The 12,887-nt window shown below is 39.2% G+C and overlaps 1 protein-coding gene across 1 annotated transcript in view; it reads left to right on the top strand.

Annotated features, from left to right (window-relative positions):
- Positions 1 to 5,453: 5,453 nt before the first annotated feature.
- Positions 5,454 to 12,887, top strand: part of RAD50 (RAD50 double strand break repair protein) — an 89,924-nt gene continuing 82,490 nt past the window's right edge. The window contains exons 1-2 of the mRNA XM_017532451.2: positions 5,454 to 6,139; positions 7,633 to 7,716. Of these exons, the coding sequence (XP_017387940.1) occupies positions 6,011 to 6,139; positions 7,633 to 7,716 (213 nt within the window). The 5' untranslated portion in view covers positions 5,454 to 6,010. The remainder of the gene's footprint in view (positions 6,140 to 7,632; positions 7,717 to 12,887) is intronic.

The raw sequence follows: 12,887 nt of genomic DNA, 5'->3' as shown, positions 1-12,887 counted from the left end.
AATCAGTTTGATAAATGTGCTGGTAAACCTAAATAAATAATACTGGCTTAAAAATAAATGATTTCACTTATTTTCTTTCTTATTTGAAGACAATGAGGAACAAAAATACTAAACAGTGATAATGTGGAAGGTTGAGGGTGATCAGTTGGCACATTTTACAGTTCTTTTTCAGAAGAATACTAACGATATTAACGTTAGACTTCAAAATGGAAATGTGAAACATATAAGAGTGCCCACTGAAAGAATAGATTGTGTATCTTCCAAACCAGTAGAGTAAAACAAGGAATAAAGAAAGATCAGTTATTTTACAAAGCAACAAAGGAGACAAAGAAGCAAAGAAAAAGCACAGGAATAAGACATAAGCCTAAATTTACCAGCAATCACAGTAATTGAAAACAGATTAAAATCGTTTATTAGAAGGCAAATACTATAAAATTGCATTAGCAATCTTCTATCAGCTGTTTTCAAGAGGTACACAACGCAAAATGACATAGGAAGGTTGAATGAAAATCAAGGGAAAGATATATAGTAGGTCAGCCAGGCACGGTGGCTCTGACCTGTAATCCCAGCACTTTGAGAGTCTGAGGCCGGTGGATCACGAGGTCAAGAGATCGAGACCATTCTGGCTAACACGGGGAAAACCCATCTCTACTAAAAAAAAAAAAAAAAAAAAAAATTAGCTGGGTGCGGTGGCACACACCTGTAGTCTCAGCTACTCAGGAGGCTGAGGCAGGAGAATTGGTTGAACCTGGGAGGCAGAGGTTGCAGTGAGCCAAGATCACGCCACGGCACGCCAGCCTAGATAACAGTTAAGACTCCGTCTCAAACAAACAAACAAACAAAAAAGATATATAACAAGTCCTAGAATAAGTATGTTATAACTTTCATGAGAAAACAATTACTGATTCTTGGCCAGGCCATTGTCTTCGTGGAGTTTACACATCTCCTGATGTCTGTGTGGGATTTCTCTGGGTACTCCAGTTTCTTCCCATATCCAAAAGATGTGCATGTGTGGTGAACTGATGCATCTACACGGTCCCGGTCTGCGTGACTGAGTGAGTGAGTGAGTGAGTGAGTGAGTGTGTGTGTGTGTGTGTATGTGTTCTGTGATGGAATGGCATCCTGTTCAGGGTTGGTGCTCACCTTTCACCCTGAGCTGATGGGATAAGCTTCAGCCACTTGCAAACTTGAACTGGAATAGTTGGGTAAATATTTATTTTACTTGCTTTTATGACTCTTTCTTAAATGTGTCTATTGCTCACATTTGTTTCAATGTTTGATATTGAATAGAAGTGTTTTCATCTTTATTTAGTACTTTAATGACGTTTTTATGACCAAAAATATGACCTATGAACTTGTCTCGTTTATATCAACTAGCCTATGATAAAATTGGTTTCACTTCCCTTAAAATTGTAATTTCCAAGAGCCAATCCATACTATTAAGCAAGGACTTACTGTTGTACTAGACAAACACTAGTCAAAAGAAGCTCATGTACCAATATTAACATCAGAAAAAAGGCAGAATTATGTTAGAAAGTATTGTAAGAATAAAGAGGGTCTCAGGATGGGTGGGGTGGCTCACGCCGATAATCCCAGCCCTTTGGGAGGCCAAGGTGGGTGGATCACGAGGTCAAGAGATCCAGACCATCCTGGCCAACATGGTAAAACCCCATCTCTACTAGGAATACAAAAATTAGCTGGGCGTGGTGGTGCACTGCTATAGTCCCAGTTACTTGGGAGGCTAAGGCAGGAGAATCGCTTGAACCTGGGAGGTGGAGGTTGCAGTGAGCTGAGATCGTGCCACTGCACTCCAGCCTGGCGAGACTCTGTCTTAGAAAAACAAACAAACAAACAAAAACAAAAAAAAGAGAGAGCGAGCAAATAAAGAGGTTCCCTATTAGGTATAAAATAGTATCTCCATAGTAGTTTTATTTTTCATTTCATTAATTTTAGTACCAGTAAAACCAAATATTTTTTGGAAGTAGTAGTTTACTAAGAAGTAGAGACTTAACTGATTTGCCTTTTTATTTTAAGGATTAGTCATTTTGAGTACAAATCTTTTCCACCCAGTCCTAGAGCTTTTATCTTAGTTTTATGGTTTCCACAGTTACAGAGTTGAAATTTTGTTTGCAATGGAAACTAGTTACCTTGTCATGTCCATTTTTTTCTTTCAATTCGCTTTTTTTTCCAAACTATTTAAAATTACAGACAGCATGATGCACTATCACTAATACTTCCAATGCATCTCAAAAAAGATCATTTTCTTACATAGCAAAATATTATCACACCTAATACAATAAAATTAACAAGAATTTTTTATTATCTAATTTCCAGTATACATTGAAATTTCCCCACTTATCTCCCAAATTTCCTTCATATGTCTATGACCAAACCGAGTTCCAAAATAGGACCATACTTTCCATTGGGGTGATATATATCTCAAATCTTTTAATTTGCAACAATATGTTTTTTAATAACTCTTTTAAAATCTACAACAGTCTTTGCTTTTATGATAATGGTGTCTTGTAAGAGTTTCCACTTTCTGGATTTGCCTTTTCCAACCCTGTAGTGCTGTTAGTTTAATCCTTGTAATTCCTGTGAACTGAAAATTACATCTAAAGGTATGATTAGATTCAAGTTCAACTTTTTTCACTTTTTAAAAAAGCAAAACTGCATAAGAGATGATGTTGGGTACTTCATACTGAGACCAAAGACAAGCAATATGTTGTCTCAGTGATTGCTAGTTTTTTTCTTTTCTTTCTTTCTTTCTTTCTCTAATTTTTTTCTTTTGAGACAGAGTCTCGTCCTGTCGCCCAGGCTAGAGTGCAATGGTGCGATCTCAGCTCACCGCAATCTCCACTTCCTGGGTTCAAGCGATTCTACTGCCTCAGCCTCCTGAGTAGCTGGGATTACAGGCACCCGCCACCACATTCAGCTAAGTGTTCTTTTTTTAAAATCTTTTGTAGGGACGGGGTTTCACCATGTTGGCCAGGATGGTCTCAAAGTCCTGACCACATGATCCACCCACCTCTGCCTCCCAAAGTGCTGGGATTACAGGCTTGAGCCACTGTGCCCAGCCTGTGATTGCTACTTTCTTATGCTACTTTGGGTCATAAAATTCTCCTTTAAAAGTAGAGGTAATTACATTTCTCACTTCTTTTATTGCTTTCAGAAATACGTTTCTGAAATTTTATCCGTCAGAACTTACAGTGGTAAGTGAAATAAAGTGTAGATTTGTTTTTTCTCTTCCTATTGATATTGAAGTATCCACAGTATTTATTTAAATGGTCTTGGTGGTTTACACAAATGTTTATATTTGTCAAAACTCATGGAATTGTACCCTGGAAAAGGGTGAATTTTACTGTATGTCAATTATGCTTCAATAAATCTGGCTTTAAAAAAATGATCTCTGCTTGAATAGACAATTCTTCCAAGAAGATATACAAATGGCCAATAAACACATGAAAAGATGCTACTAATCATTATTGAAATGCCAATCAAAATTACAGTGAGATGCCACTTCACACTCATCAGGATGGCTACCATCAAAAAAACGTAAAATAACAAGTGTTGGCAAGCATACGTAGAAATTGAAACCCTTATGCACTGTTGGTGAAAATGTAAAATGGTACAACCACTGTGGAAAACAGTATGGCAACTCCTCAGAAAATTAAAAATCAAATTACTGTATGATCTAATAATTCCACTTCTGGGTATATGCCCAGAAGAACTGAAAGCAGGATCCAGAAGTGACATTTGTATACCCATGTATATAGCAGCATTATTCACAATAGCTAAAACGTGAAAGCAACCCAAATGTCCACCAACAAATGGATAAGCAAAATGTGATGTTAGTAATGAATCTCATTCAACCTTAAAAATGACCAAAATTCTGATATATGCTACAGCAGTCCCCAACCTTTTTGGCACCAGGGACCAGTTTCATGGAAGACAATTTTTCCACAGATAGGGCTCGGGAGGATGATGGTTTTGGGATGAAACTGTTTGACCTCAGGTCATCAGGCATTAGACTCTGTAAGGAATGGGCGACCTAATCCTTCTTACAGGCAGTTCAAAATAGGGCCTGTGCGCCTATGACAATCTAATGCCCCCACTTATCTGAAGCCCAGCTTGGGTGGTAATGTTCACTCACCCATTGCTCACCTCCTACTGTGAGACCAGGTTCCTAACAGGCCAGGTATGCCTACCCATCAGCCGTCCCCCATCAGCCATCTACGGGTTGGGGACCTCTATGTTACAACATGGATGAACTTTGAGGACAATAAGTGAAATGAGCCAGTCACAAAAAGATAAATATTGTATGATTCCACCTATATGAGATATTTAGTAAGAAATTATAGAGACAGTAAGTAGAATGTTGGTTGCCAGGCACTGGAGGATGTGGGGAGGAGAGGGTTATTGTTTAATGGGTAGCATGTTTTGCAAAATGAAAAGATTTGTAGAGGTGAAAGGTGGTGATGGTTGTACATGAGTATACTTAACATCACTGAAATGTACACTAAAAAATGGTAAGGATAGTAAATTTTATGTGTATTTTACAATTTTTAAAATGGAAAAAAAGGTCTTTAGTCTTTTCCCATTGTTTTACTACATTTGCTTTGCGAAGTAAGACATTCCTATATAATTTTAATGTTTTGTTCCATTAGTTAAGTATTTGTAATAACTGACACTTTCAGGTTTTTTAAACCTGGTACAGCAAGAGACTATTTCTCACTTGTCTTCCCCACTTGCATCATTATTTGCTTGGGATTGTGTGACTGGAGAAAAATTTCCTACATTTTTCCAAGGCAGGCAGAGGCAAATTATACCACTACATTAATTCCAAGTTTTTGTTTCATTTAACTGTCTTCAATAAAACTTTACCATTGTTTTAGTAATTTTTATACATGTTCCTCTAGGCCCTTGGATGTGATACCCCTCCATTAAGGTTGTTTCCAAGAAAGCAATATTCTTAGTCACTCCTGAGACAGGTAACTTATTTTCCCCTTATTTTTAAAGGTATCTATTGCTATCCAGTGGCAGCGCTGATCGGAATGGATTACCTCTACATTCTTCATATTTGCAGAATGCTTTTAGTTTTAGTTCCCAGACTTTAGATCTTAAACGCGCCTTTACACTCAAAAATTACCGAGGACCTCAAAGAGCATGTATGTGTTATAATTATCAACATTTACTCAATTAGAAATTAAAATTGATATTTCTAAGTGCAAGAATACATATGCACACATTCCATTAACCACCACTGCAATGGCGTCATCACATGTTATGTGATCACTGGAAATTACCACAGGAACATTAGAGAATGAGAATGAAAACGAAAATAGTTTCGACGTGAACGGACCCCTTTCTTGGGTCTTCAACCCATCCCACCCCTTCTCCCCATTCTAGGAGTCGCAGGATCAAGCTTTGAGAAGCGCCATCCGTCACAGGACTTGATCTTCCCTTCCAAAAGTCAGTGCGTCTCCAGGCTGCCCATCCCCAGCAAAGACCCGGAAGTCTGCGGCCACAGGCGGCAGCGCACGACACCAAACCCTCTGCTAGGCCGTACCGCACCCGGAAATCGGAGCTGCGCACGCACAGCGGGGCTTTGACTTCCTGGCGTGCTCCAGAGTGCGGCGTGGACCTGCGCGGGCTTAGAGGTCCACGTGACCCGCGGGGCGGCCGAGGTGGGCGGCAGTGAGTGCGCGTCGTTGCGGGGTCGCTTTGCGGCTACGGCTTTGCGTCCCCAGCAGGCAGCCCCGGGCTCGTCCCCGCCTCCGCTTTCGCCATCTGCGAGAAAAGCAGCTAGTGTGGGAGGAAAGGCTCCATTCCCCGCCGCCCTCCCCCGCTGTTGTCCGGCCGGATCTTTTGGCAGTCCTGTGGCCTCGCTCGCCGCCCGGATCCTCCTGACCCTGAGATTGCCGGGTCCCACGTTCTCTGCACGCCCTGCTTCGGCCTCAGTTAAACCTTAGTGGGCTCCAGGGCCCTGGTGAGATTAACGTTTGCAAACATGTCCCGGATCGAAAAGATGAGCATTCTGGGTGTGAGGAGTTTTGGAATTGAGGACAAAGATAAGCAAATTATCACTTTCTTCAGCCCCCTTACAATTTTGGTTGGACCCAATGGGGCGGGAAAGACGGTAAGTTTACAGGTCGCTACATCTTTCGGAGAATAAAATGTCTGGGGAGTTCAAAACTCTCCTTAGAAACAGAAGCGTCCCTATGGCTCCACAGGTGGAGGCTCTTAAAGTGCCTCGGGGCAGGCCTCGGCGACCTTAGGAGTTAATCTGAAGCAGTACCGGAAGGATGTCCGGGCATGTCTTGGGTACAGGGTATGCTTAGAATCCCGCGAGACCGGGAGCTGTCGCCACCCACTCACAGTTCACGTCCTACTGGATGGCCTTTGGTCTGTATTGATGTTTTTTAACGCTGTCTCCTTCCTTTCAAAACAAAGCATTCACTTCCCAGTAGTTGTCCCATGCAAGATTTCCTTAAAAAGTTATGATACATATATGACTAAAGAGTTTCTAAGTATGCCAACTGTCCAAGCGTAATGCATGGAAAATAAATGGCTTAGCTTTAAAATGTAACTAATGTAGTGGGGCTGAACTTGGAAAACTTTTGTTAGGATGTTTTTAAAACCCAGTCAAAAATTTAAAGTTGGCGCACGACTGACTTACTGTGATTATTATTGTTTTAAAAATCCTGGGAATATTTAGAAATTTGAGTGGAAAGAATAACCAAGAGGTGTCCTGGTCAGGAATGGTGACTTAAGAAAAAGCAAGACAATGTCAGTATAGCAGGGAGAAGAGTCTAAAGGAAGGATTTGTGAAGAGCGTAGAAAGAGAGAAGGTTGAGAATTGAATGCCGAACTTGTTTACTTTAGTTTTTGTAAAAATGTTATTTGTTAAATGCTTGTTATGTACTTAGCATTGTGCTAAATACTACCAGAAGGGAGAGTAGTACTGTATAATGTTTATGAGGACTGGCTGCCTCGATAAAATTTTTTGCTTCATCATTTATTAGTTGTCTGACTGTTGGCAAGTGATCTCACTGCTCTGTGCCTTAGTTTTGTCATTTATAAAATGGAGATTAAAAATAGTTTCCGCAGGCGGGGTGCGGTAGCTCACGACTGTAATCCCAGCAGTTTGGGAGGCTGAGGCTGGAGGATTGCTCGAGCCCAGGAGGTCGAGGCTGCAGTAAGTAAGCTATGATCATGCAGCTGCACTCCAACCTGAGCAGCAGAGTGAGACGCTGTCTCTTAAACAAACAAAAAGCTTCTACAGCCTAGAGTTAATGTGAGAGTTGAATAAATGTGTGTAAGAGTGCTTAGTACAATTCAGTACTTAACTGTTAGCCATTCTTATTGAATTAGTTTAAAGGGTTCCAGTTGCAATTTTTTTCCCAAGCAATAATTCTTTATATTAGGATAACTTCTTAGTTATATAGCATTTCTGTGAACTTACAGCAATGATTCTTTAAAAACTTAATCAAATCTTTATTACAGGTTTTATAATGTCAGATTTTATCTTTTATGGTTTCCCTGATAAATAACATTTTTGTAATGAATTCATATTTTATGATAAACTGTGATTCTCTTATAATGAAATAATATAATTTTCTATTTCTTTAGACCATCATTGAATGTCTAAAATATATTTGTACTGGAGATTTCCCTCCTGGAACCAAAGGAAATACATTTGTTCATGATCCCAAGGTAATGGTGCTAGTAAAATTTTGCATTTTTATAATCATAAAAGTGATAATAGCTTATTGTAGAAAACTTGGCATTGGTGAAGTATAAAGAGAAATGCAAGTCAGCCCCACACAGTTTGAGCATCCAGGGATAACCGTGGCTGACATTTTCACGTACAGTATTTTCCTTTTCCTTTAAATACTGTTTTATATACCTGAGATCATACTCTTAATTTTGTATTCTGGGTTTTTTTTCCCCACTTAACATTATCATGAAGTCCCGTGTCATTAAAAAACCATAATCTGGGTGTTTGGCATAGAGTGCTTCTTTTAATCTTTATACTGTTTGTATATTGGAGATATTAAACTATGTGAACACTTTAGTAGTTCTATAATTTTCTTACATTAGATTGCTTTCAGTTTTTCATTAAAATGTACCGTGATAAGCCAGGCATGGGGGTGTGTGTCAGTAGTCACAGATACTCTAGAGGCTGAGATGGGAGGATCACTTCAGCCCAGGAGTTCAAGACTAGACTGGGCAATATAGTGAGACCCACTGTCTAGAAAAAAAGTACCATGAGAAAAATCTTTGTGTATGAATCATTGTTTGAATTATGGTGTTTATACTATTAGTGTGTGTAAAGGTCATAGAATTGGATCTATAGGTTTTGTTTTTGCACATATAGAAATGAAACAACAATACGTATATATATTTGTTTGTTTTGTTTTGTTTTGTTTTGTGGGGTCATGTGCCTCTCTTGCTGCTCCCTGACCCCATTTCCACTATGTTACGAGTTCATTATGTATTCTTCCAAGCTTTTTTCTGCTTATAAAGCCATGCCTATGTAAGGATATAAATATATTTCACACATATATATTTTAGGACATTAGCATAATTTTATACTTCTGTTTTATTGTTTTTAATTACTAAATTGTATTCCATTGAGTTTATATCCTGTAGTTTATTAACTGACCCCCTGTTGATCATTATTTATTTCTACTTTTGTGGGATTAAAGTTAACTCTGTAATTTTGAAAGTATTTATAAATTTTCCTCTTAGATATTTAATAGTATTTAGTACATTTACTGAGGCCTCTTTATAATGACTATTTCCCACCTTCTCTCTCCTTAAATCTACCACCTACTCTTCTTAATTGATGATCTTGCTTTGTACTTTATTGAGAAATAGCAAGAATCAAATGAAGATTCCCTCATTTTCCAATTATCAAATCTATGAAAGTACTGTACTTATGTACCCATACTGTTTTTTTCTTGTCTGTTAAGAATAAATTATTTGTTGTTTTGTCTAAACATCAGTCAGCTCCTTGGAGGCTAGATCTCATTGATCCCTCTTATCCACCCAGGGCTTTTGCCCTTTAGTTTTTCCTTCTCTTTCCTGCATCAACAGTTTCTCTTGATGAATCATTCATATTGGCATATAAACATTCTCTGGTAGCTCTAGTCTTCAAACAAAAAACTCTCCCTTCACTCCAATTCACTCTTTAGTCATTACCTTTTCTCTGTTCCAATATATAGCAGAATTCATAAGATTTGTATGTACTCATTGTGTTCACTTCATTGTCTCCCGTTTTTCCCCCAGTCTACTCCATTCATGTTTTCTTTTTTTCCTCCACTAAAAGTGCTCTTGTAAGGTCACTGATAATTTCCATGTGCCAGATAGAGGGGTCAGTTTCTAATTCTCATTAACATCTTTTCAGATTTGATACAGTTGGCTATTTCTTTTTTAAAAAATATTTCCCCCTTGGCTTTCGTGACACTGTAATATCATAGTTTCCTTCTTTCTTACTGGCTATGCATTAGTCTTTGTTGGGTCTGCCTTTGCTTGATTTTCTTTTCTTTTTGAGACGGAGTCTTGCTCTGTTGCCCAGGCTGGAGTGCAGTGGCACAACCTTGGCTCACTGCAGCCTCTGTCTCCCGGGTTCAAGCAATTCTTATGCCTCAGTCTCCCAAGTATCTGAGATTATGGGCGTGTGCCACCACATCTGGCTAATTTTTGTGTTTTTAGTAGAGACGGGTTTCATCATGTTGGCCAGGCTAGTCTTGACCTCCTGACCTCAGGTGATCCGCCCGCCTCGGTCTCCCAAAGTGCTGGGATAACAGGTGTGAGCCACTGCGCCCAGCATGCTTGATTTTTAAAAGCCAGTGTGACACAGGAGCTGGTCATCTTTGTACTAACCCTTTTCCCTATCTCTCTTGGATGAGCTTATTCAGTCTAATGGCTTTAAGTACTGGTTATGTGCTGGTAACTCCCATATTTACATATTTGACCCTGATTTCTTTCCTTAACTATAGAGATATATGTCTAGCTGTTTGTTTGAATATTTAATGGCATCTCAAATTTAACGTTTTCAAAACACTACATTCTCAACTCTGTTACTACCCCAGTACTTCCCCCCACTGCCAATTTTGTAAATCATGTCATCATCCATACATAAGCAATTCTTACCTACCCTTTTAAAATACATTCAGAATTTGTCTACTTCATTCCATTGGCCAATGTGTTCTTGTTCCAAGCCACCATTATATTCCCTTTCAATTATTACATTAGTCTCCTAACTTGTTTTTCTGCCCTCATTCTTGAAGCTCTCTTTCACAGGGTAATTAGAGTTGTCTTTTAAATATTCGTTCAAGAGGGAATGAGTTGTTCACAATCTGGGAGGAAAACATTCCATTCAGTCTAGGTGCACAGTCCCTGAGCATGGTTGGTGTGTTCAAGGAATCAAAAGGAAGAACAAGGGAAAATGGTAGAAAATAGAGTTAGAAAGATAGAAGGGACTAGATCCTGCAGGTCCTTGGGTTCTAGCCTTATTTAAGTAGCAATATATCTGTTGGGAGATTTTGAGCAGGGAAAGGACATTATTTGATTTAGGCTTTTAAGCGCTCAGTCTAGTCGCTGAGAAAGACTATCTGTAGGCAGCAAAGGTAGGAGGGCAGAGAAATTAAGAGGATTTTATGATGATCCAGGTGAGAAGTATAAGTGGCTTGATTAAGGTAGTGGTACAAGTGGTGAGAAATGTTTGGATTTAGGATGTATTTTGAAGGGAGAACCAACAAATTAGCTAATGGTTTGGATAATGGTGTATGAAAGAAATAAAAGCATCAAGCATAACTCCAAAGTTTTTGGCTTGAACAACTGGATAAAATAGTTTTGCCATTTACTGTAATAGAGACACTTTGGAAAGAGATTTGGGTGGATCTGGTTTAAACATGTAAATTAGGGATATGTGTTAAATATCCAAAGGAGATGTCTAGTTGGCAAACAGAATTCTGTTCAGGAAAGAGATTAGGGCTGGAGAAAGAAAATTAGGAATCATTAATGTATGCAGGTAGTTCTGCTTAATTTTTAAAGCCTAATGACATCAAACAGAGAGTAAATATGGAAAATATATTCAAGACCTGAACCTAGAGCACTAGAGCTAATGCCTTTAGAAATTGGGAAGAAGAGGAGAAGCTAGTAAAAGATAGTAAAAGAGCACTTAGTTAAGTAATGGAAACTGAGAAGATGGTGTCTTAGAAGACAAGGGAATAGGCTGGGGATGGTGGCTCACACCTGTAATCCTAGCACTTTAGGAGGGCGAGGTGGGTGGATCACGGGGTTGGGAATTCATGACCAGCCTGGCCAATATGGTGAAACTCCGTCTCTATTAAAAATACAAAAATTAGCCAGATGTGGTGGCGCATGTCTGTAGTCCCAGCTAATCAGGAGGCTGAGGCAGGAGAATCACTTGAACCTGGGAGGCGGAGGTTGCAGTGTGGCAAGATCATGCCACTGCACTCTAGCCTGGTGACAGAGCAAGATTCCATCTCAGAAAANAAAAAAAAAAAAAAAAAAAGAAGACAAGTGTTATAAGAAGGAAATCATCAACTGTGTCAAGTAAGTTCATAGCTCAAGAAAGAAGAGGAGTGTTTGGATATGTGGAATCCGTTGTTGCTCTTGACAAAACCAGTTCTGGTAATCAGAGAAAGGGTAAATGAAACCATTATTTTATGAATTTTGTTATAAGTAGAAACAGATAGGACAGTAGCTGATTAGGTTTACAGGATAAAGGAAAGTTTTGTTGTTTTGTTGCGTTTTTAAAGGTGGGATATACTAGAGCATTTATAGACTGTTGGGAATGACTCTGGAGGGAAAAACTGATTCAGGAGAGGGGATAATTATAGAGCAAAATTCTTGAGTAGGCAAAAAGAGATAGGATCCATTGCTCAACTGGAGGGGATACCAGGAACATGCACGGTTATCCAGTGTAACGGGAATGGCAGGCAGAATATATGATTGGAAACTTTAGTGGTAAAAGAATGAGTAAGTTCTCTTTTGATGCTTCTGTATTCTCAATGAAAAAAAAGAAATGTAATTACTGGTTGAGAATGGGAGAAGGGATTGATGGAGCCTAGAGAACAGGGTAGTTTTTAACCTTGTGAGTAAATTGATTAAGGGAGATGTTCTGGGATTACATGACAGTGTCAGGGGTTTTGTGAAAATTTAAAAAGAGACCAGCCATCATGGTTATGTATGTTTTTTTGGTCTTGTTCAGGCCAACTACTGAATAAGTTGGAAAGTTCTATTTATCCACAGTTGGGGATTTGCCTGGTAAATACAACGAAGGTAATGAGAAGCAAGGAATTGAGTTTTGATATGGTTTGGATTTGTGTCTGCCCAAATCTCATGTCGAATTGTAATCTCCAGTGTTAGAGGAGGGGCCTGGTAGGAGGTGATTGAATCATGGGGGTGGTTCCCCCCTTGCTGTTCTTGTGATAGTGAGTTCTCATGAAATCTGGTTGTTTAAAAGTGTGTAAGACCTCCCCCATCACCCTCTTCCTTCTGCTCTAGCTATGTAAGTTGTGCCAGCTTCCCTTTCGCCTTTTGCCAGGATTGTAAGTTTCCTGAGGCCTCTGCAGTCATGCTTCCTGTACAGCCTGTAGAACCATGAGCCAATTAAACCTCTTTTCTTTATAAATTACCCAATTTCAGGTACTTCTTTATAGCAGTGAGAAAACAGAGTAATACAGGAAGTTGGTACCAAGAGTAGGGTATTGCTATAAAGATAGCTGAAAATGGGGAAGTGATTTTGAAACTGGGTAATGGGCAGAGGTTGGAACGGTTTGGAGGGCTCAATAGAAGACAGGAAGGTGAGGGAAAGTTTGGAATGTCCTAGAGACTTGTTAAATTGTTTT

The sequence above is a fragment of the Cebus imitator genome, unplaced genomic scaffold (assembly GCF_001604975.1).
Source record: "Cebus imitator isolate Cc_AM_T3 unplaced genomic scaffold, Cebus_imitator-1.0 Scaffold76, whole genome shotgun sequence".
NCBI lineage: Eukaryota > Metazoa > Chordata > Mammalia > Primates > Cebidae > Cebus > Cebus imitator.
This window is presented reverse-complemented; position numbering and strand designations above follow the sequence as displayed.